The following is a 23298-nucleotide window of genomic DNA, read 5'->3' as shown; positions in this document are numbered from 1 at the left end:
CTCCGAACGTAAATAACGCGCAAAATACGAACATTGTGGCGATTCCTTTTTCTTCTAGTACTTCTTTTGCAATCGCCCACTGGAATGTATGGGATGGTCTGATGCTCGGGGTAGGCATAATTATTTTTCACTTATTTTTTATCTTGATTTTATTGAAAAGAACAGACCAAAGTGACCGGAGTAAACTTGTCAAAGCCATGTTCCTATGATGTCTGGGTATGTTTTTACGAGGAGTCTTGGAGGTGGGTGATGGGGGTCCGGAGGAAAGAGCTCATAAACAGGTAGCTGGGGGGACGAGGTGAGACGCCACGCCAGGCCACTTAGACATTACAGCAACGAAAAGCCAAACATGCTCCACGCTCAGCCCGGGCGTAAAGCACCCACACACCGCCGCTTTATCCACACAAAACACACACCTACCGATAAAACACACGCCGTCCTTCCCTCAAAGCATCCCGGGTTTGATGTTGCATTCTTTACTTAGAAGAAATACCCTCATTACAACCAGGTTGGTGGGAGTGGAAAGCATGGCTGCCCGTTCCCCCTCATACAACACACATCACACTATTAAGCTTATCAAGCGTTTGGCGCCGATTTCCTGCAATGTGATTCACACTATATGACATGGGGAACATTTGCACACGTCCGTACGTCATTATCCGACGTTACTGCTCAATAAATAACTGTTGTGTACATGTTTTTTGGGGGGTGGGGGGGGGGGGGGGGGGGGTGGCAGTGTTGTTGGCGGAGTGTGTGTGAGACGGTCGCCTACTTGTGAAGTGATTGGAAGTGTTACCGTAGGGCCTACCCATCATGTGGCTGCTGATGGTTACTCTAACGCTATGGCTGATGTTACACTATCCATGTCGTCCCTACAGGTAAAGTGGAATTACACGGGAAGGTGATAGAGGTAGACTACTCTGTTCCCAAAAAACTAAGGTAGGCTCCATGCTCCTGTGTCTTTTCCATGCTGTTTAGTTGTTGTGGGCATTGGCTGTGACCTGTACTGTATAGGGCGGGAGTGGGGGGGGGGGGGGGGGGGGGGGTCAATGCTTTTGCCAGCCATTCGACAAGTTATTAAAGCCTATTCACCATTGGTTCAGGAATTGTGATTCAATTCAGATTGTAGCCTTTAACAGTGTTGTTTTAACATCTGCAGAGCACATTAAAAGTTTGTGATCTGCATATTTGATAGATAATTGGCTGCAAACAATATTTACTGAAATTAATTAATTAATCGAAATTGTATGGCCTGGTCCCTCTATCAGTCGTATTTCTGTTAAATAAGTATAATTATTCACCTGGACCAATAATTCCTACTTTACGTGTAAGAATATTTCTCTATCTTCAACACTGCAGTGTTCTACGAGTTGCATACCAATGAAATGAACATGTCCTTTGCTGTGCGTGTGTGTGTATGTGTGTGTCTGTGCACGCGGGCGCGCGAGTGTGCGCGTGCGTCGAGCAGTGTGCGTGCGCGCTCCTGAGAAGGAACAAGGGTAGGCCCATATGCTGTTGAGTGAATTCATACGTGTCCCAATGCGCATGTGCTACAGAACAGGGTGGTCAAGAGAGATGCATAGTGTCCAATCGATAAACGAACCGATCAATCCGGGGCTCGTAGGATAACGACAACGACCGACGCTATGCGTCGAGGCGAATTATATCTTATTAATGTTAAATACAGGCCTGCTTTGAGATGTACACACACTCACATGAACACAGTTCTCTCCAGGAAATAGTACATTGCGTTACCAAAATGTAAGATATTCAGATATTCTCGTGGAGAACACGTGACCTGTGATTTACGCGCTCACAGCCTATTCCTCCCCCTCGCGCTAGTACAGGAGGGTCTTCCTGTGCGGATCAACAGCTTATTCAAAACTCCAAAGCTGTAAAGTCGGTCAACTACTAAACCATTAAATGATAAAACATGTAGACATTCTCTTTTTATTTAGCTTATTGTGCTGGAAAAAGAAGAATGGCTGCCCCACTGTGTGGTCTTGAAAGCAGTAGGCCCCAATATGTACCGAGACGGCGCCACTGCCCGTAGAACCGCGCACGTAGGCCATAGAGAAGAGATCCATGATGGCGGCCATGATGCCCCAATGAGTCTAGTGGCCTCCTCTCCCCTGCATGTTCACAACCCACAGCCATAGCATAGCTATAGCTACAGCTAGCCGATAGCTGCCTCACCAGGGCAGGGCAGAAATAGTCATGCGTATGCTTTTAAACCCGTAACCAGCTATTTCCATGCCTGAAAATAATGTATACCTAGAATGATATGGCGCTAATGTGATTAGGAACGGGAGGAATGCCAGTGGATGTATAGGTGTGTGATTTAAGGTGGTGGGAACATGGTGATCTTGGTGAATTATTATGTAGGGCTACGGGAGCGTGCCTCGCGAGGAAAGCGTTCACGCCTACATTTTCCTAGAGGACTGCACGCTCGAAACGTATGGGTTTCACACAGATACTGCACTTTTATTTTGGATTGCCCCAAAATGTATTTTTTTTTGGTAGTAACGAGCGAGGTCTCGTTTATTGGGAGATTGTAATTTAATTGCGTTTGAGAATTAAATTGCAAACGACGTTAGGATTGTTTTTGAGCTGGTTATTGCATTTGTGGTAATTTAGTCTTAATAGTTCATTTTCACTATTTTCCATTATTTGATCTGTGGCTGTGAGGTAGAACAATATTTAAATCATAGTTATTAATTGTTAACAGTTATAACATTAATTTATAACAATTCCCATCAGTATCCTTGCTGCTTTTTGAATTTAAGCCTATGGGATGTGGTTCCTGTTGTGTTGATTATGGTAGGACTTTTATTTACGTCAGGAAATATACATTTTCAATCATGCAAGAATGCAAGGATATTTTTGAATTATTGGAATTAGGATAACTATTAACCAACATTAGTTTCACATTGTCATTTTTTATTTGTTTGCAAAGCCATTACCAGAATAATTTAATGATCCTTATATATATATATATATATATATATATATATATATATATATATATATATATATATATATATATATAAATCATGAACAATTTGATAAAATAATACATTTATATTGCGTCAGTTTGTGTTTGTGATTGATAAGAAATAATTATTCTGTGAAAGAATTGGGCCTTTTTGGAGCAATTTTAAAGTTTTGGATAAAAATCTATTGTGGCTATGATGAAGCAAATTTTAAGGCCTAATTAATAAATGCTATTCCTTTTAATGTTATTTTGGTGCCAAGTAGGCCTTATACACATTTTGAGTAATTTCATCATTTTGTTATCCATTCTCCATCCATGTTATTATCATTAATTTGATTAGATTTTAACTACCTCTTGATTTGTATTATTTACGTATGTAACTTGCCAATCAAATATAGGGCAATTCATTCTGTTTTAAAATAAAATTAAAGAAAACTTGTATCATTGTTTATAATTATATTTTACAAATATCTTCTGCTTGTCTCAAAGTGATTAAAACAGTGAATAAGTTAGTTGGCAAGTGCAATTTTACTGTTGAAATTAGCTTTGCCTATATCTGTATGTAAAATAATTTAAATGAATACTGTAAATATATACTTTGATATAAAAGCACAAATTGTAAGCAAACACATTAGGGCAGAATAATGTTGTTGATTTGGGGATTTTTGTTCATTGTTGTTGATTTGTAGTGTCTTGAATTAATCATTAATGAGGTAAATATGTATTTTCCATAAAGAACTTCCTGTAGCTGCACCCTGAACATTATCATATGTGTGGTTGGTTGGACTCTGAGTTTGCTTCAGGGTTAGATATAATTATTGCATACGCAAAAGTAGCAGTCATTTATAATCATTGTTGCAATATAAATTAGTATTTAGCATTTACAACTTATCTGTATTCCCACTATATTGGGACCTTCTGAGGCTTTCAAAATGAAGTTTAATATTATATTTTGTATTCCCTTTTCACTTTATATTGTTGATATTTGAGATGGACCTTTGATATTGGAATATAGCACAGATGAATCCATTTTATTGTACAATGTGTTTTTAAATTATTATTGTGCGATATTTAAATGGAAGTCCATCTTTTGTTATGAAAATAGAGGAAGACTGAGGTTGTTCATCGCAACAAGTCCCAATATATCCTCGCTGCGACATGTCAAGTTGAACACACAAGTTTAACTTGTGTGTTCAAACCAGGCATCATGAGCACATGAGCTCTGCTGGGATAATCACATGTCCCTGGGTTTCACTGGGATCAAGTCAGACCAGCAAGACATGATCTCTCTTGTACTGTGAATACACAATGAAGGGTGTTACACAACACATATAGAACTACATACACCCAGCAACTGAATGTTGTGTCACATGCGACATGTAAATACACCTTCCATCCCAGCCTCCTCCAACACAGTGACATTACTTTGTAGAAACCGGAATCAAAACGTATACACCCTTGCTCTCCAGTGGCTCTAACCGGTGGTGAAACATCTGCAGTGCACCACACTATAGGTTCATATGCAGATGTACGTCAGGTTTGTCAGCGCGACACTGAGTCATAACAGCGCGGAACACGATAGCCATCAGTTGATCCACTCCCAAGCCATTAATACTCCCCAGTGGGATGCTGGGCGTGGGGCAGCCCTGGGAGCCCAGCTCCGGTTGTGTCCGGTGAGCGATAGCGGAGGGTGGGGGTGGAAATGGGTGCTACACCGGTCCCCTCTGACTCACGGTTCTCCCTGGCTTACCTGTGACTCCCCCCCCCCCCCTCCGGGTCATCTTCCACCTGCCCGGAAGATGCTCATGTGACAATGCAAGAGAAACGGACCACCTGACTAGAGCGGGAAGGGAAAGATGAGGAAGGTGATTCAGCCCCAGATCCGTCCCTGAAAAGTGTTCGTTTTTGTCTCAGAGGGATTTTGAGACCGTCTGTCTGTTTGTCTTTTGAATGGTGAGCTTCTGTTCTAAGACTCACATGACAGCCTCACAATCAATCACTTCAGTAATCCATTTAAGAATTTAAAAACCCTCTTCACAGTCAGTCCTGACAATGGAGATGGTGATGACAAGCTATTACTCTGTTCAGGAATATTTTTAACGAAATGTGATGATGTAGAACATGTTACTGTAAGCAGTAAAAAGCGCTCCATTTTATTCTCGGAGTGATGGTTTGACTGCGAGAACAATTCCCCTTTGCCAACGGGAACCCCGAAAACGCAACTTGAGGATCGGCAATAGATGAAAGGGAATTATAAATTCTCTCACTTTTTACAAAGCCTCTCAGACCTGTCCCATGCTCGTTTCAAGATGTTGTCAGAAGGATCCGGAGCCTGAAACGCTCGACTGTGTGTTTAAGACCAAACTGTGTAATGTACGTTATGACAGACGTGTTACCCTACACTCTCTGGTGCATTATTAACGTGTTAGCGTATAGTAACACCTGTTGGATTGAGGAATGAAGCAGGCTGATAGAAGGCTAAGGAATGACAGGGGTGGAAGGGACGGACAGGCTGTGCTTAAGGGGGAGACTGCTGTCCCTGCTCCGAATCTTGAGCACATTCATGACATTTAAAGGATATTGACACAGATTAATTCCATCAGATGCATGCATATTGGAAACTCCTTTATTTTGTTGTTTTTCTGAATCTACGGCATACAGTTGTCACTGCTTGCTCATGAACAGAGGCAGGTGGTTTCACTTAAAGGGAACTGACAGATTTGGAGCAACAATTGTCAATGTTGTCAGTAAATGACAGGTATCAGTTTTGGTTGAGGAGTGGCATTTGATGCATAGGACACAGGAATCACAAGATGCTTCCACCTGTTACCCGACCTTAACCTTGTCTTGTCTTGATAGAGAAAGCTGGATGTGAATAGGGCAACCCATAATCAAGCTTGAACATAATTTGGAAACGTCTTTCAGTGATGGTCACTTTTTCACCGGTTTGTCAGATAATTTCCCCCTGGAAAACATCAATGTCAGCGTAAATAATCCCTGTTTCTCCAGTTTATGGAAGCACTGTTGTCTAGGTCGTTAAAGATGGTTTGCGATGGATTTATGATTTTTGGCTGGTGCATCGGTGGTAGTTAGGCGTTGAAGAATAGTTGGTATTTTAAATGGGATTTATGAGGAAACGGAATGAATGTATAAATGTAATGTTATGAGATGCACAGTTGGTACACAAGTTCTTTCAGGCAAAGTCGTTTTTAGCATAACAGCTGTTATGTTAAATGCTCTCTCTCTCTCTCTCTCTCTCCCTCTCGCTCCCCTCCGTCTCCTCCTATCTATCTTATTCGCTCGCCACCTATTTTTCCCTTTCTTTCTGTCACCTATCCCTCCCGCACCTATCTCTCTCTTTTTCTTTTCCTCGCCTTTCCCAAAGTTTCCCGCCTGCGTTCCATCTCCACATGTGTGTGCTGCGTGTGCGTGCGGGGCCCATGTGATATGTGCATGTACGCACGGCTACAACTGGTGGAGGGACAGAGAAAGGAATCGAGGAGGACAAGGCTTTGGTCGCCCCTCCTCGCGGAGGGCAGCGGCCACGTGCCGGATGTCCAGTTTAGTGTTTCCCCCGCGGCCCCCGGCTGCCCAGGGTGTGTCCCTCCCACGGAGGGGCCCGGCAGCTGGGGCTGCCAGCAGGTGGACATTCAGTCCTCTCTGCCCCATATCAGCGCCCGCATCCCCCCCCCCCCCCCCCCCCCACCACGGATGTTGGACCTCCTGATGGGTGTGGGGGATTGGGGGGATGGGGGGGTTGGGGGGGGGCTGAGCAGGTGACATGAATATGGCAGGACCTCCTGATGGGTGTGGGTGTGAGGGTGGGGGGGGTCGGGGTCGGGGCAGGTGACATGAATATGGCAGGACTTCCTGATGGGGCTTACGGGCTGAGGCACCCGTGTTGGTTCATCCTACACCGGCAGGTCAAGTGGCAGCCACGGAGGTGTGGATATGAGAGCCTACCGGGAGCCAGTTGTCTCTCCCACTCTGTGATGGGGTTGGCCCGGGGCCCGGGGGATAGGGTTGGGCCCCGACGTGGCCCTTCCCTTCCAACAGGTGAATGGGCTGTCTGCTCATCATGTCATGTCTCATCACAAGAGTTTTTTATATGATGTGTATAGGGTTACACTTCTCTCACAGCGGCAGCGTTAACATGGAGCCGCCCCCTTTGTAGTACACACATGCTAGGACTATTCTCAGTATGCATTTGTGTGTGTGAGGGAGTGGGGCTGTGTGTGTGTGTGTGTGTGTGTGTGTGTGTGTGTGTGTGTGTGTGTGTGTGTGTGTGTGTGTGTGTGTGAGACTGTGTGTGAGACTGTGTGTGTGCGTGTGTGTGTGAGGGAGTGAGTGTGTGAGGGAATGAGTGTGTATTCGTGTTTGTGTCTGTATGCATGTGTGCATACGCTTGTCTGAGTGTGTGTGTGTGTGTGTGTGTGTGTGTGGAAGGGCATGGTTACAGTCCACATTTGTAGCATCCATAAACTGTATTCAGCTGTTACAGGTAAAAAAGATGAGACATTCCCTAGGTTGCTATGGGAACTGGATTTCAGCATTTTCAGCTTAGTTATAGGAGTCGGAATTAAATCCCAATGTTATTTTTCTGAACGTGTAAACTGAAAGCCTTTGCATAGGGGTGTATGGGGGGGGGTTAGGGGTATTGGGGGGGGGGCAGCTTAAGCCCTTGCGAACACAATGGGTGGTTACAGCTTTTACGAGCCACGTTTGGAGGGCACACTTTTTGTTTTTCAACATGCTGTGCCACCCTGGGTTTCTTTGTACAACTTATCATTATAATGTCTTTTGATTGTGTTTTCCCAGTCCGATGATTACAGTTTAAGGTTGCAGTAAACCACTGTGTTCAGCCCAGAGCTGCAGGAGAGAGCCTGTAATTTCCCTGCACGGCAGCAGCAGCAGCAGCAGGACCGGCCCTACCGGTAGCCGGAAGCTGCAGCGCTCCACTCAGCCCCTGCTTGCCCGACACCGGCCTGTCTCTCTCTCTCTGGTCGAGTGTGCTTCTGCTGTGATGTTAACCGGCTGTGGGGCAGCGGGGCAGCGGTGTGCTCGCCACACCTTGACGCCGCCACCCGCCACTGGTTCTCTACTTTCTGTTTCATTCTACCTCAGCGGGTTTTGTTTGTTATGCTGCCGTTGTGTGAGTCCGTCGTGGCGCCCGTTGTACACTCCCCGCCTCCCTGCAGGAAGGGATCCCTCCGTCTGTGTTCCTATTCAAGGCTGCTTCCTGGATAAATAAGGGCTGGGGCTTGGAGGGTGACTGTCATAAAATGTGGCATGTGGAGCGCTTTGAGACAAACCGGGATTAATGCACGGGGGAACGGCTGTGTAGTTGGGGGGGGGGGGGTTCCTTGTTCTGATTTAATCCGTGTGAATGTATATTCCATTGGCACGCCTCGATTTCTCAAAAGGACTCTCAATCTCACCCCACCTCTGCATTGACCAAAAAAAAAAAAAAAAGCCTTTGTTACCTCTTTTCTCCCTCGTTTTTCTCTTTTTTTTTGCTTCTCTTCTCTGAGTGGATCAGGGGTAAATGTGCTGAGTGGGCCCCGCTCGGACATGACGCCGCCGCCACTCCTTCTTCTGACCTCTATTATTCACCAAGCCCACTGGGAGCCCCCCGCCCCCCCCTCGTACATATGTATGGAATGGAACAGCATGGAAAGGCCCCCCCCCCCCCCCCAGGCAAGAACAAGCCGGCCACAGTTAGCAGTTAGCTCGCCGCTAGCGGATCCCTCCAACACATCCCGGCAGGACAGTTTGACCATTGTGCTTTCTCTGTCTGATTCCCCTGTGGAAGAGAAAGACCTTGAGTGGACTTCCCAATCAAAGAAGCGTGGTGTGTGTGTGTGTGCGTGTGTGTGTGCCGGTGCTTACGTACGTGTGTGGGAGTGAGTGCTTGCGTACGTGTTCCTGTGCAGTTTTTACGCATGTTTTTGATTTGCCTATATGTGAAAGACGCACGACGATTTGGAAGACAATGTTCTGGATTGTCTCTGTTTGTCTTTTGGATTGTGTGTGCGCATATGTGTGTGTGTGTGTGTGTGTGTGTGTGTGTGTGTGTGTGTGTGTGTGTGTGTGTGTGTGTGTGCGTGCACGCGATTGGGGCAGAATGATGGCTCGCTAATAGAGGGCAGTGTTTCCACCCTGTGCAGCTGGACCAGTTTAAAGGGAGAGGTGCTTGGAGCCTTAGCCTTCCCTGAGCGGCCATCTTGGTTCCATCATGGTTCTACAAGCTAGTTGGTTGGAGGGACTGAATGCGGAATTCTGCTTTGAGTACCCTCAACCCAGCTAGCATTTAGAACCAAGATGGCAGACTGGAGCCTTTTGCTATAGCGGCTGGTGCCATTGAGGTATCCTACGTCCAAGGAACAACAAAGATGCAGATGATGGTTCTGGAAGATTCAAACATTTATATTATTTCACCCATTCTCCTGCAGACCTCTTTCAGTATTTTGTCCGAAAATTAAATTTTTCTCTCATTTGTCTCTCAAAGTCAGAATTCTGCTCTACAGCGTAACATGGTCATCATTTTGTACCAAAAACAAAAAAAATTGCTTGAAAAGACACTGGTTCTCCTGAGTGCTAATTAGTTGCTGAGAAACAGCGTGCTCCCCAGCCAACAGTGGTCCGGTTTTCTAAAAAGACGTAAAATCACAGCTTCGTGGCACCAGTCTCATATGATCTCATATGAAAACAAACGATTCGTCTGACAATTCAAGATGTCTCTGCGCTGGTGTGCATTCTTCTGCAGCTGCTGTCCAGACAAGAGAGATATTAATCAATATAATTGAATATTCTATTAATTCTTCTTCTGTTGTATATTTTGTGATATTCTGCAGTCCAGTGCTTAAATGATCGTAGTACTATTATTGTAATACTATGAGTCTGTATTACATAATAAATATATTTTGGGTTCTGTGCGCAGGGGGGTTTAAATCCCTCCGCTGCGATCTGGCTGCCTCCAGGCGTCCCTCTGGTTCCATTAGATATTTGGCAGCTGATTTGAGACCATAATGGCTTTTGTTTTAAAGCGCTCTGCTTGACCCTGTCAATAACGCAGAGGAGTCGCGTGGTGCAGGCAGACGTCATCCAGCCAGGGACCGGTTTCAACACCCGGCCTCATCCTCGTCAAATTACCTAGCATCAGTCAATACTCCAGCCAGGTAGAGCGAGGAAGGGAGAGAGAGGGAGAGGGAGGGAGGGAGGAAGGGAGAGGGGGACAGAGGAAGGGAGGGAGAGAGAGACAGATAGAGGGAGGGAGGGAGGGAGGAAGGAAGAGAGGGAGGGAGGGAGGAAGGAAGAGCGAGGTAGGGAGACAGAGGTAGGGAGAGAGAGAGAGTGAGGGAGAGAGAGAGAAGGAGGAAGGGAGGGAGAGAGAGCAAGAGAGAGAGGATGAGACGCGTGTGTGAGGGTCAGTTGAGCAAGTGAGTCACATGCTTCTTGGCATATATTTACTTTATTTTCCCCGGTTACCAGGCCACTGTCATTCAGCAAAACATTTAATTGAACTTCCACTGGAAATGACTGTATGCTGCTGATTTTAACGACGGCAGTTTATCACACTATTAACATGCGCTGCGTCTCTCGCAGAGACACCGGGTGCTTGTGATTCCTGGCGCGTAGGTCTCCTGTAATGTTGACTGTTCCTGTGGGGGCTGTGTAGCTCCATGGAGTGAATGAACGCAGAGCTTCGTGTTTAGTTTCCTCACTACATATAGACGCAGTGTCGGCCTCATCACCACCGGCATCGTGATGACTTCACCGGTCACCACCGCAGTCACACTGGTCCTCTGTGAGACACAGTGGTGTCACTGGTGAGGCAGTATAAACACAGGACACGCGTAGCACAACATACTTACGTTATTTACAACCTGTATTTGGATTATCTAGTAAAAGCGTTGATGTTATACTTTCGTCTGGCGTTGACATTTTAATTGACATATTAACCTCATGCGTTATTAAATATGTACACTCGTAAGATATCATTACAATTGCGTCACGCCGTGCTATGGTCTGGCCGACTATGTTTCGTGAATGTTTGATGCCCTTTGATGCCCTTGCCCTCAATATGGAGGATGAAGTGTGAGTGAGTGCTACCGGTCAGCCCTGATGCTGCTGCACTGATACTCACCATGTAAGCAACCTTAGCCCTCCATACTGCTTAATATTAGATGTGGAGACGGGCATCACTGTCTGTGGGCCGGCAGGCCGGAGAGCAGACGTGGGTTTAAAGGTGTCCTCCTCGCCGCATCGCAGCTTCATATCCTGGTGTTCCTGCACACACACACACACACACACACACACACACACACACACACGCACGCACGCATGCAAGTGCACACGCGCGCACATACATATGCACAAACGCACACACACACACACACACACATACGCACATATATACATATACGCACACACAAACACAGACACAGACACACACACACACACACACACACACACAGGCACATATACACATATACCCACACACAAACACAGACACACACACACACACACACACTCACACTCACACTCACACAATCAAACACAAATACAATCACACACAAAAAAACTAAAAACTAAAAAAAAACATACATGCACACACACTTACATATACAGACACACAGGCAATTATTTTAATCCACAAGTTTAGGCGAAACGCTCTTCCTCTCTTTTCTCTCTCTCTCTCTCTCTCTCTCTCTCTCTCTCACTCTCTCCTTTTTTGCTGCATGATATGCCTCTGCCGCCCCCAACTGTGTGAGCTGAGTCTGTGTGTGTGTGTGTGTGTGTGTGTGTGTGTGTGTGTATGTGTGTGTGTGTGTTATCATGCACCTTAAACCTAGATAGTGTCTTCCTTCTCACGGCACAACAAGAGAACACAGCCAGGAGTTGGTTTCAAGTGTGTGTGTGTGTGTGTGTGTGTGTGTGTGTGTGTGTGTGTGTGTGTGTGTGTGTGTGCGTATGCGTGTGTGTGTGTGTGTGTGTGTGTGTGTGTGTGTGTGTCAGGTCCAACTGTATTTTATACATAGGGATTTTGAGAGAGTGTGACAGTGCAAAGTCAGTCAATGTGTTCCTAATGTTTTTAAAGGTCCTTCACAGCAGTGTGTATGAGTATGTATGTGTGTGTGTGGTGTGTGTGTGTGTGTGTGTGTGTGTGTGTGTGTGTGTGTGTGTGTGTGTGTGTGTGTTGGCTGTATTGCTGTCACACAAGAAAAGGCTGGCAGATTTGTCTTGTTACTTAAGCAAATTTTGACTGTAAGAAGCGTGTGTGTGATGTATTTAACTATATATCTATATATATTTCACTATATCGATATCTATTTAACTATATCTGTATGTATTTAACTCTACCTATGTCTCTCTCCATCTCTGTCTCTATATTTTACTAAATGTATCTATATCTACATCTATAACTCTGCCTGTATCTGTATACAAAACGGTGCTCTTCAAACTTATCCCTAACCCCCACTTCAATAGAATAGATACAGATAGATATACAGATTGCCTTTGCTCGGCTCCAGCCAGAGAGATCAAAGTAAATTAAATAGAGTAAACAACAACTATATAAACACAAAAAAACACAACAACAGAATATATTAAATTATGCTTGTACCAGTATACAATATAAGATTATACATATAGCTAAGGCTAAAGTTAAGCATGTGACTCTTAAGTGAAGTGACTCAGGTAAATGGCAGCAAATGGACACATTACACTTTCTGTCGAATGAAAGCACGTCGCTACATGACCTCATCCCCAAAAGTCCTTTATTCATAACTGTCATGCGCATCTTGACACGCTTTACCCTTATACGGCGTGATGGAAATAGGCAGGCTGATAACTGTAAGTATAAGCACCAAGCTCCAGTATTTTGGCTGCAGGTGAAGCCGTGTTTACACAGAGCTCCTTCTGACTGCTCAACAACAGCAGCGTCCACTGCATAACAACGCTGCTCCAATTTCCATTAGGGTAAAAGTGCATGTGTGTGTGTTCATGTTTGTGTGTGTTCACGTGTGTGTGTGTGTGTGTGTGTGTGTGTATGTGTGTGTGTGTGTGTGTGTGTGTTCACGTGTGTGTGTTCGGGCGTGCATGTGCGTGTGCTCGTGGGGATGGGTCATTCCCTGCTGAGTGGTAGCTATGCTACAAAAAAAAACAACCAAGCCGGAACAAGCGTCCCTGGCCTGTCCATGCCTAGCCCCCAGCCACCTCAACCCAGGTGTGGGTACTGGGGAGTGCATCGCTGCATCGTTCCATCGCTGCATCACTGCATCCTTGCGTCAACTCCTTCACTCCGTCGCTGCATCCCTGCGTCGCTGCAGTATTCCATCGCTCCATCGCTGCATCCCTGCATCGTTCCGTCACATCGTCCACTAGGAACGGTGGGCAGAACTCAGTGGGCCCTTTAAACGCTTGCAGATTTGGCTTGTGGAGTCTTGTGAAGTGGTGGAGGGCAGGAAGACACAGAGCAGGACTGGAAAAAAAGCTGCCAAATTGCCAGCACTGTGCGGCACCCCAACCTGTAATCAGGACGTCTGGTGTATCAGTGTGTTAAGGAACGGGAGGCGTCTCCGCTGTTTTCGAGGGGAACACTGTTTTTCCACCATGAAAAAAAAAAAGTGTTTGTCAACACTTTGGAAATGACTGTTATTTGCTTTCTCTTTCTCCTCCTGTGCACTGCTCTCTGCAACATGATCTTTGAGCCATACCACTCTCTCTTTCTCTTTGTCTCACTTTCTCTTTCTCTTTCTCTCGCTTTCTCTTTCTCTTTCTCTCTCTCTCTCTCTCTCTCTCTCTCTCTCTCTGTCTTTCTCTCTCTCTTTCTCTCTCTCTCTCTCTCTGTCTCTCTCTCCCTCCACACATCTGCCTCCTGGTTCCGTGCTGCCTGGTGTGGGAGACTAGATCAGGATTTAGCAGGCGGTTGGGCTGCCATAATGCCCCTTCAGCCACTTGGGGCGGGTCACATGATGATCTACGGTGGGGGCTCTGAGGGGGGGTGGGCTGTGATGTCCTTAATGCATTGTAAAGCTTGTGGCCGTGGCGGAGCTGTCTGGAGATGCATGGATGTGTGGTTCCGTTGCTATAAAGTGTGGCAGAAAAACATTTGAAAGATGGTTAACAGACCCACCCCTCTCTTCCCCCCCTCACACTCCCCCCGAACCTTACCCCTACCGCCTGAGGCTGGGAAGTATATTCTATTCTCTCTCCGTCTCTCTCTGTCTCTCTTTGTCTCTCTGTCTCTTTCCGTTTCTCTCTTTGTCTCTCTCTCTCTCTCTCCTTCTCTCTCTCTCTCTCTGCCACTCAGAGGAGATGTTTTCTCATGTCATTTCACCCCTGAACTCTAATATGCGCGATCAGCCCAACCCCCCCCCCCCCCCCCCCCCCCCCCCCCCGCCCCCATGTGTCAGCCCCCCCTCCCTGCCTTATTCACAGTTCACCTGTGACCAGTTTGATGTAGAAGAGTTATTACACTCTACTCTGTGTGCTCATGTGTAAACATATGCTGTGGTGTAACATAATTTTTGTCTGGCTGCACGTACATTGAGTGTGTGTGTGTGTGTGTGTGTGTGTGTGGAGGAAAGGAGGTGGGGATCATGCAGCCTAGAGCCGTAGAGCCCGGCAGAGGTCTTGCGTAACGTGAAGTAGTGTGTGTGCATGTGTGTGCACATGTATGTGTGCGCAAAGGTACTAGTGTGTGTGTGTGTGTGTGTGTGTGTGTGTGTGTGTGTGAGAGTGTGTGCGTGTGTGCCTGTGTGTGTGTGTGTGTGTGTGTGTGTGTGTGTGTGTGTGTGTGTACATACGTGCGTGTGCGTACGCGTGTGCCTGTGTGTACGTGTGTGTGTGTACATACATGCGTGTGTGTGTGTGTGTATGTGTACGTGTCTGCCTGTGTGTACGTGTGTGTGTGTGTGCATACGTGCTTGTGCGTACACGCGTGCGTGTGTGTGTGTACGTGCTCCATCGATCCAGGTTAGCCCCCAGTGTGCAGAACCACACCTATAGAGGGGGGGGGGTGGGGGGGTGGGGGAGGGGATGACAGGGGGGAGGGGGCTGGGATTGTGTAACCGGCCGTGCAGGCGGGCAGATTAACGGATGAGGATCTGAGGAAGGACGGCCGGACGTAAAGAGCCCGCCGCCGCCAGATTGCCGTTTGCCACTCCCGCATGCCCCGCGCTACCGCGTCCTAGCATGAGGAGCTTCCACCGCGCCTCAGCATGAGCAGCATCCGCTAGCGCCACACTAGCATGAGAGCAGGCCTCCCGGGATCCTATGGGAGTAGGAGAGCCAGGGAGCCGCACAGCGTATGTGTCCACTCTGGGCCCTTTTTGTTATCTTGTGTGTGTGTGTGTGTGTGTGTGTGCGGGGTAGACTGCTCATTTAGTATTTTCTAGCTTGTGTGCGTGTGTGTATGTGTGTGTGTGAGTGTGAGTGTGTGTGTTTATATAGGTTTGCATGTACGTGTGCATGTTATACAATACAGTCGTGCACATTGAGAGTGCGTAGGCAGACACACAAACATAGCGCGCTCACATTTCTGTTGGTTTTTCCCTGACGGGTGTTTGAGTGTGTGCGTGTATTTGAGTGTGTGTGTGTATTTGAGTGTGTGTGTGTGTGTGTGTCTGTTTGTGCCCGGGTGTTTGAGTGTGTGTGTGTGTGTGTGTGTGTGTGTTCCTGTGTTTGATAGGTGTGTGTGTGTGTGTCTGTTTGTGCATGTGTTTGAGTGAGTGTGCGTGTGTGTGTGTGTGTGTGTGTGTGCATGGCTATGTGTCGGTGTGTTTGAGTGCGTCCGTGTCTGTGTGTGCGTGCATGCGTGCATGTACCACGGGTTAGTGTGTATTGCATTCCCTCCAGAGTCCTTGATGTGTGACTGACAGCCGGGCTACGGGGATGCTGACTCAGTTTCTGGTCTTGGGGGTCAGATCCTGAATCCGGCCCCTCTGTCCACCCCCCCCCCCCCCCCCCCCCTCCACGACGTGTACAGGACACGACAGTAACAGGATGTGACTCGGCACATATGCTGGAATCTTTTGTCATTTTTTTTTTATCCTGTTTTTCGTCAGAGCTGCACATTCTATGTCACGGCTGCAGGCGATCTGAGTGCGCTCAGCAGCGAGGGGGGGGTTCTGCGTTCCGCGGTTCTGCGTCGACGAGCCTGCGACGCTCGTCTGCCCTCATTGGTAATCAGGAACACGCTGCCAACTGCAAATGGTGAATCGTTTTAAACGAGGGTGTAACTGCAGGGGATCTCCCCGGTTTGGATCTAAGCGTTATCTGACTGTGCTGCACGCTCTCATTGAATGACTCTGAGTGGTGGTTGATTTCCTGTTGGTTCGGGGCGGAGGGAAGCTGTTAGACTATTGGCAGTTTGGCCGCCTAGGGTGCCTTCAAAGCCCAGTATCATCGATGGTTCAACCTGTGGGACGAAAGTGATAGTTCATGTCACTAAAGGGGTCTTCACTGCTGTCAGCGAATGCCTATGGTGACTTTGTCTTTCATACATTGAATTTGTTCTTTTGGACAATATGCGAAGAAGGAGAAACTATGAATGAATGAGTAATGAAGTTATCGATGCATGAATAATTTGATAATAGATTTATACAGGCTCTTTGTGAAGTACCGGTTTGAGGTATTCTTTTATGACATGAACAGGAATTTATCGCAGTCTAAAAAAAGCAGGAGCAAAGATGACAAAAATCTGATTGCAAGTATGATTTAATTTAATTGGATATAGATCACAAGCACTGTGACAATTAAAATGTAGTTTACTTAATTAGCTGAAATCAAATTGCTACTGAAAATGCTCTTACCGATACTTATTCGCCCTTGAATGCTTATTGTGAGGAGAAAAATGCGTTGACAATATTTACAACAAACTCTTGTGAGTTTGTTGTTCTTTACGATTGAAACATTTCATAGTCATTTCCTGCCCTCCCTTTCCATCAAGCGCGCCTCATAAACCGGTAGGCTGCTGTGAAATGATCCAACAGTTTTACACAGAGCGCGCGAGAGAGATAGAAAACAAACTGATCTGTGGGCGTACGAGCTCCGTCCACACGGCGTCTCCACCCCGGGCCGGGCGGACGACCTCCGGCGTCCCATAGTACACACGGTTAACAACTCAGCACACCGACAGCCAACGAGTAGGCGGCGAGCGCGGAGACGTGGCGTTCCCTCCGCTTTGGATAGAGAGAGAGAGAGGGGGAGAGAGAGACAGAGAGAGAGAGAGAGAGAGCGAGAGAGAGAGAGAGAGGGGGAGAGAGAGAGAGAGAGAGAGGGGGGGAGAGAGAGAGAGAGAGAGGGGAGAGAGAGAGAGAGAGGGGGAGAGAGAGAGAGAGAGAGAGAGAGAGAGAGAGAGAGAGAGTGAGGGGGGGAGGAGAGAGAGAGAGAGAGAGAGGAGAGAGAGGGGGGGAGAGAGAGGGAGAGAGAGAGAGAGAAAGGGAGAGAGAGAGAGAGAGAAAGATGTGTCGGGAGGAATATTGATGCGTGGGTGTTGGGTGTGTGATGCGTGATGGAGCGGGTGGAGCAGAGGGAACAGGGACCCCCTGGACAGCCTTAGACTACAGGACGTTTTAGAAAGGAGAAGAAGAAGAAGAGATGGGGTTTCATCCTGCAGTGGTGCTGATAACAGCAACGTGACTAATGAACATCTATTATTTCCTTAAGTTGTCTTAGCTTTTGGACAATCTGAACTCTGTCACTTAGTGAAATCATTTACTGTTACAAGAGGCAAATAAACGGACACGTTATTGAAAAACATTGATCAGATTCAACATCGATTCTGTCAATATAGATCCAAGTTTCTGCATTTAATGTGTACTAGTACAGTGTCTTCTATGCATAGATCGGTTATCCCCCCTTACCATCAGAGGCCATCTCTGCCCTTTCTTTTTCTGCGATGCTTGGATCTTTGCGAGCTTATTGAACTGCTCCCGCCCAAGGAGGGCCAAACTGATACTTTGCTTTCAAGAGTCTCTGCACGATAGTAATTGAATATGACTCATTGTAAGGGAATTAATCCAGATTGCACAACTACCTGCTGTAAAACCGTTTCTCTGTTTGTTCCACCTGTTCCCCTGCATATTCATCATCATTTTGAGCAGCTCTGTGTGTGTGTGTGTGTGTGTGTGTGTGTGTGTGTGTGTGTGCATGTGCGTGCGTATGTATGCGTATGCCCTGTGCAAACAGAGCTCGCCCTAATCACGGGTTTAAAAAAAACGACCATATTCTACTAATTATGCTCAGAGAAGTGGGTGAGGTGGTGGCTGTGGGTGGGGGCGCACCCGGGGGGGGGGGTCCTAGCTGTTCATCCAGCGGCCCCACACTACAATAGGCGGGCAGCCACAGGGGTGGGGGGGTGGGGGGGGGAGGAGACGTCTTGGAGTGCAGTGGGGTCTCCGGGATATTGGTGACTTGTGGCTTACCCTTGGGAGATTTCAGAGCGTTTAGACGCTTAAGAGCTTAATGCGCAAAGCTGGAAGAGGGGTTAATTCAGATTAGACGAGTCTGGTGTTTGTCAGGATGGACCCCCCGACTCGCCCACTGACCCACTTATCACCAACCCCCGGTAGGTTCCGGCCCGGCCGACGTTGCTCGCTAATCCACCGCTATTGTTTGTGTAAAATGCGAGACGATGCAGATTTGGGATGGGTGGGTGTCGACCGGCGGGCAGCCGTCGGTTGGTGCAGCGTTCGACTTGACGCAACTTTATTCACAAAGCGCCTCACCCCAAACACTTTAGTTTGTTAATACGGCTGTGTTGTGTACGTGTGTTCAGGTGAAGTACACACCTCACACGTCACACCATTGATTTCAGCTCCCTGGTGTGATTTACAGTATGTACTGTGAAGATTTTTTCATTTCACTTCGCCAGATGTCACATGGTCGTAGCATGGCCAAAGGTGCCTTTCACTACAGCCGTGGTGGGCCTTCTCTTCTGTAATATGATGTCTTTCATCGGCACTGCGCCTTTGGTGGCTGTCTGACTTGGTCTTTCGATGGGCAGTGTGTCATCAGGCGAAGCCATCTGTTGGAACAAAGCACTTTGTTACATAGACGGAGAAAGAGCTGACGTTTTCAGAGCCATGAAGGCTCACATCCACATTGATATTCTTTAGTCGTTGTCCGAGGAAATTGTCTCCAAAAAGCAGATTATTAATAAGTTGTTTGTTTTTTTGTTGGTGTTGATGTTGCCTCTGATGTGATATTGCTGTGAAATTAATGTCTGGACTGATTCACATTGGGGGAACTGCACTCAAATCCGTAACATCACATCACTGAGAAGGCGAACAGGATGTTGAATGGAAGCCGATTTATGTTACGTGGGTCAAATGATAATTAAAACGCCATCCTGCACAATTTCTGCTTCTCCCTCTAGTGAAGACGTCTTCTGTCTGACATTTATGCCTCTCTTTTCCATCCAATGTCTCAGTTCCAGTACGTAGGTTCATTAAAGAAGCAATGGGATTTGGGGAATCTTTCCTAGAATATTTTTTTTTAAGAAACACTTCCCTTGGATGCCGGACATTGCTCGATTGAAAAGGTGGTAATGCTGGTCATTTTATGTCCAAAGCACGGTGCACAGTGGATTCAACTCTGCTATGGATTCAATATTGCATGTTTTGATGATGTATGGACGAATGACTGTAACGCCACAGTGACCCCAAAGAGAGTTGTCGAAAAAGTAGCGTCCTAAAGCCCTGTTTGGCTATTCCCAAACACAACACAAAACACAAGTTGAATTTATAATAGTTAGTAAAACGACCACCCCCTCCCTTCAGTCATTTCACAGGTTATGGTAAAATGGCACAATTAGCTCTTTCCGATTGCCTCATTCACAATGACATTTTTTCATTGAAAAAAAAAGGTCCAGCCTTAAAGACATCTCGTGCTTTGGTGGAGATCCTCTTTTTTCTCTTGCTTGTATGATTTATAAAAGAGGAAATATCACAATGCCTCCCTCAGCGGCCCCCTTCCGGCCCAGACGCTGCCGTCTCAGAATCGTCTCTTTGCACCGTATGTTTTTCGTTCAGTTGCAGTGACACATTACGACCTTTCCTTTTGTCCGACATTTTGTCCACGATAAACAGCGAGAGGCGAGGGGTTTTGCGGAGGCAATCACGCACAGAATAGCCAGTAGTTAGGCACCAGTGGCAACCTACTGGCCGTAGGTGTCTTCTATCCCTTTAGAGGACAATATGGCCGCCATACGGGTATTCTCTGACAGCAGAGGCGTCCACACAGCATCAGGAGGAAGGGAAACATTTTTAAAGAGCGGAGAAGAAAAGGTGAAATGGCTGCTTCTAAGTGAAGTAGCCTACTTGTTTAAAAAATCGTTTTCCTATGATCGAAAATCCATCATGGACAAAACAAGAAACCTCTTCTTGAACTTTGTCTGCCCTGAATACCTCTCATGAGAGCAGAAAGGTAACGGAGGATTGGCTGAGGGTGGTGAGGACAAGCTGTGTGACGTTCATGTAATTCAAAATACCTTTTCTGAGCATCCTCCAGACTCAAGTGATATTTAAACTTTTATTCTTATCTTAACATGTACGCATTTGAAACTGTCTTTTCTGTGAATCAGGAATCATTGGAAAAGATTGAAAGCGTTCATCGTCTCGCCTTTGACTCTCCTGTGCCGCCCTGCTTCTCACAAACACTTTGGAGACGCAGTTGTTGGATCGCGCTCCAGTGTCTTGAACCAGGCCTTCAGCTACTACAGATTTACTACACTGTATTAATACCATCGTCTATATCATTTGTGGTGGAAGGTATTCCCCTGACTGCACTAGCTGTTGACGCTGGGCCCCACCGCTTCTATCCGTCTAGCGTGGGCCTGCAGTCCTCCGACGGGCCTGCCCACCATTTTGTCTGGGCAGACACATGGTCCTTATTCAATTAGGCCCGGCCACATGCAGCCCTGTGATTTATGTATGGTGGATTTTATTCGGAGTGTTTGAAAGGCGACGATCGCTGGAACACTGGGAGGCTCTTGCTGAGGGGTGAATACCCTCTTTCTCGCCCGCCCCGCTAGAGGTTAGAATTCCTTTGACCGCTCCTGCGCAGGCGAGAGGTATCAGTATGCACGCGTGTGTGCACCGACATGGCTGCAGCCGGCGCGCACACTGCAGCTGGGAGCGGTAAATATTAGCTCTCCAGATGAACACGGGCCACCCTCAGATATTTAAAGACACAAATTGAGAGGCTTTCGTTTTGGTGTGTTTTTTTTTTCTTTCCCCCTCCGCCTGGCCGCCCTCCCCAAACCAGGGGCAGACAGCTTGGTTTCGCTCGACAAACATTAGGTAACCATCGCGCTAAGGCCCCCATCTCTTGGTGCCGCCGAGGGCACCGGGTTCACCCTGACTCCAGACAAACAAGACGTGATATTATTACTATTATTATTATTAATCTCTTATAGGGTCAGCATGTGGCTCAGCAGGTAGAGCGGGTTGAGTGTCGAGGTGTCCCTGAGCAAGACATCTCACCTTTACTGCTCCCAACGAGCTCGCTGTCGCCTTGCATGGCTGACACCACCGTTGACATGGCCACTGGTTAGAAAAGCACTGTTTGAATGCAGTCCATTTACCATTTATCTTATTATTCACCAGAGGCCTTCTGCTTCATGTGCTCCTTGGGAAGCTGGCTCTGGAAGCAGCTTGGTTATGAAGCAACAAACACGCGAAGTGAGAGATGATAGGGAATACCACGCAGCCACGCTCCCCTCTGGCGACAAAGACAACAGTATGTGTTGGCGGACTCACGTCTCCGACGCCCGGTCCTCACCAGAGGACAGACAGACGGACAGACAGGCAGCAGGGAGGAATCCCAAACGGTGGCCAGGAGCCACAGGCACGCCGAAAATGAGATCTTGGGGAGATGTTTGGAGGCACTGTCATTATTTTCCATGAGATGCCCATTCAGGGCTCCTTCTGTCGGGAACACAGCTGAAATTTGTCAAAAGTCGAGGGACACGCGCGCGCCGCCGGTATGGTTCCACGGTCAGCGGAGACGGGGATAATAAATATGGTTTGACATGAGAGCACTTGTAGTCGTGTTTGTGGTGTCGTTTTAAATACAAGTCTGCTGCTCATGTGGTCCTTGATGCGCCTGACCTTGGAAAGTCCACCCTCTCTCTCTCTAGCTCCCTCTCTATGTGTCTCTCACTCTCTGTCACTCTCCCTTGCTCTCTATCTCTCTCTGACTCTTTGTCTTTCTTTCTGCCACTCTTTCTCACTCTCTATCTCTCTCTGTCTCTCTGTGTCTCTGCGTCTCTCTCTCTCTCTCTCTCTCTCTCTCTCTCTCTCTCTCTCTCTCTCTCACACACTCCAACTTACGCTCTCTGTGTCTCTCTCCATCTCTCTTTCTCTGTTTCTGTCTGTTTCTCTCTCTTTTTCTCTCCGTCTCTCTCTCTCTCTCTCTCTCTCTCTCTCTCTCTCTCTCTCTCTCTCTCTCTCTCTCTCTCTCTCTCTCTCTGTGTCACCCTCTCTCTATCTCATCACATTCCCTCTCGTTCTGTTGAGGGTTTTTAATGTATTACCGCTTCACATCAAGAGGGACCCAGTCAAAGCGCTGGGAGCCCACAGCCCTGTGGAGCCTCTGCACTGGTTCAGGGACGGCACCACGGTTAAAAGATGCTGTTATTGTCCGCGCTCGCCAGCAGAGGAACACTCATCATCAGGGTTGTTATGAAGTCGTTTTTTTCATTTCAGCTGGCCTCAAATGAGTTCTTGTAATACCTCTTGGCTACCTCGTTGGAATGCGGTGGTTTACTATACGGGAAAAAGGTAAAGTATTTTAGCGGTGGCCAGCAATTTCACGGTGCAGACTTTGTTTACCTACGGGCTGCCGAGGACATCTTTCATCAAATCACTCGCTGCTCACCGCTTTCATGGCGAGTGGCTTTCCAAACTGTCTCCTGATAGGATAAAGGGCATAAGCCTTCTCCCATTGCTGCTCTTGACTCCTCCCTATAGGAGCCTCTATAGGGAGAAGGCAAGGATTTACTGGACAGAAGCAACCAGCCTACGAGTTTAGCCAGCTTTATCGAACACAAGACCTGTCCATGATAGCCCCTAATATAGCCTGGGTTTACACAACCTCTTATATAGCCTGGGTTTAAACAGCTCTTAGTGTAGCCCGGGCTAATATAGTCTGGGTTTAAAAAGCCGCTAATATAGCCTCGGTTTAAACAACCCATGCTATAGCCTGGGTTTAAACAGCCCCTACTATAGCCTGGGTTTAAACAGCCCCTAATGTAGCCTGGGTTAAGATAGCCCCTAATATAGCCTGGGTTTAAA

At 47.1% G+C, this 23298-nt stretch overlaps 1 protein-coding gene across 2 annotated transcripts in view; it reads left to right on the top strand.

The window, feature by feature from the left end:
• Window positions 1–23298, top strand: part of igf2bp2a (insulin-like growth factor 2 mRNA binding protein 2a) — a 48682-nt gene that overhangs the window by 602 nt on the left and 24782 nt on the right. Inside the window, exon 2 of one of the 2 annotated variants that reach the window (XM_084478985.1) lies at window positions 879–939. In XM_084478985.1, coding sequence (XP_084335111.1) covers window positions 879–939 — 61 coding nt within the window. Of the gene's footprint in view, window positions 1–878; window positions 940–15146; window positions 15307–23298 lie in introns of those variants that run through there. The other variant, XM_084478986.1, reaches the window with a different exon arrangement.

The sequence above is a fragment of the Micromesistius poutassou genome (assembly GCF_964030765.1).
Source record: "Micromesistius poutassou genome assembly, chromosome: 14".
NCBI lineage: Eukaryota > Metazoa > Chordata > Actinopteri > Gadiformes > Gadidae > Micromesistius > Micromesistius poutassou.
Note: the sequence above shows the minus strand (reverse complement) of the source record. Positions and strands in the feature narration are given on the sequence as shown.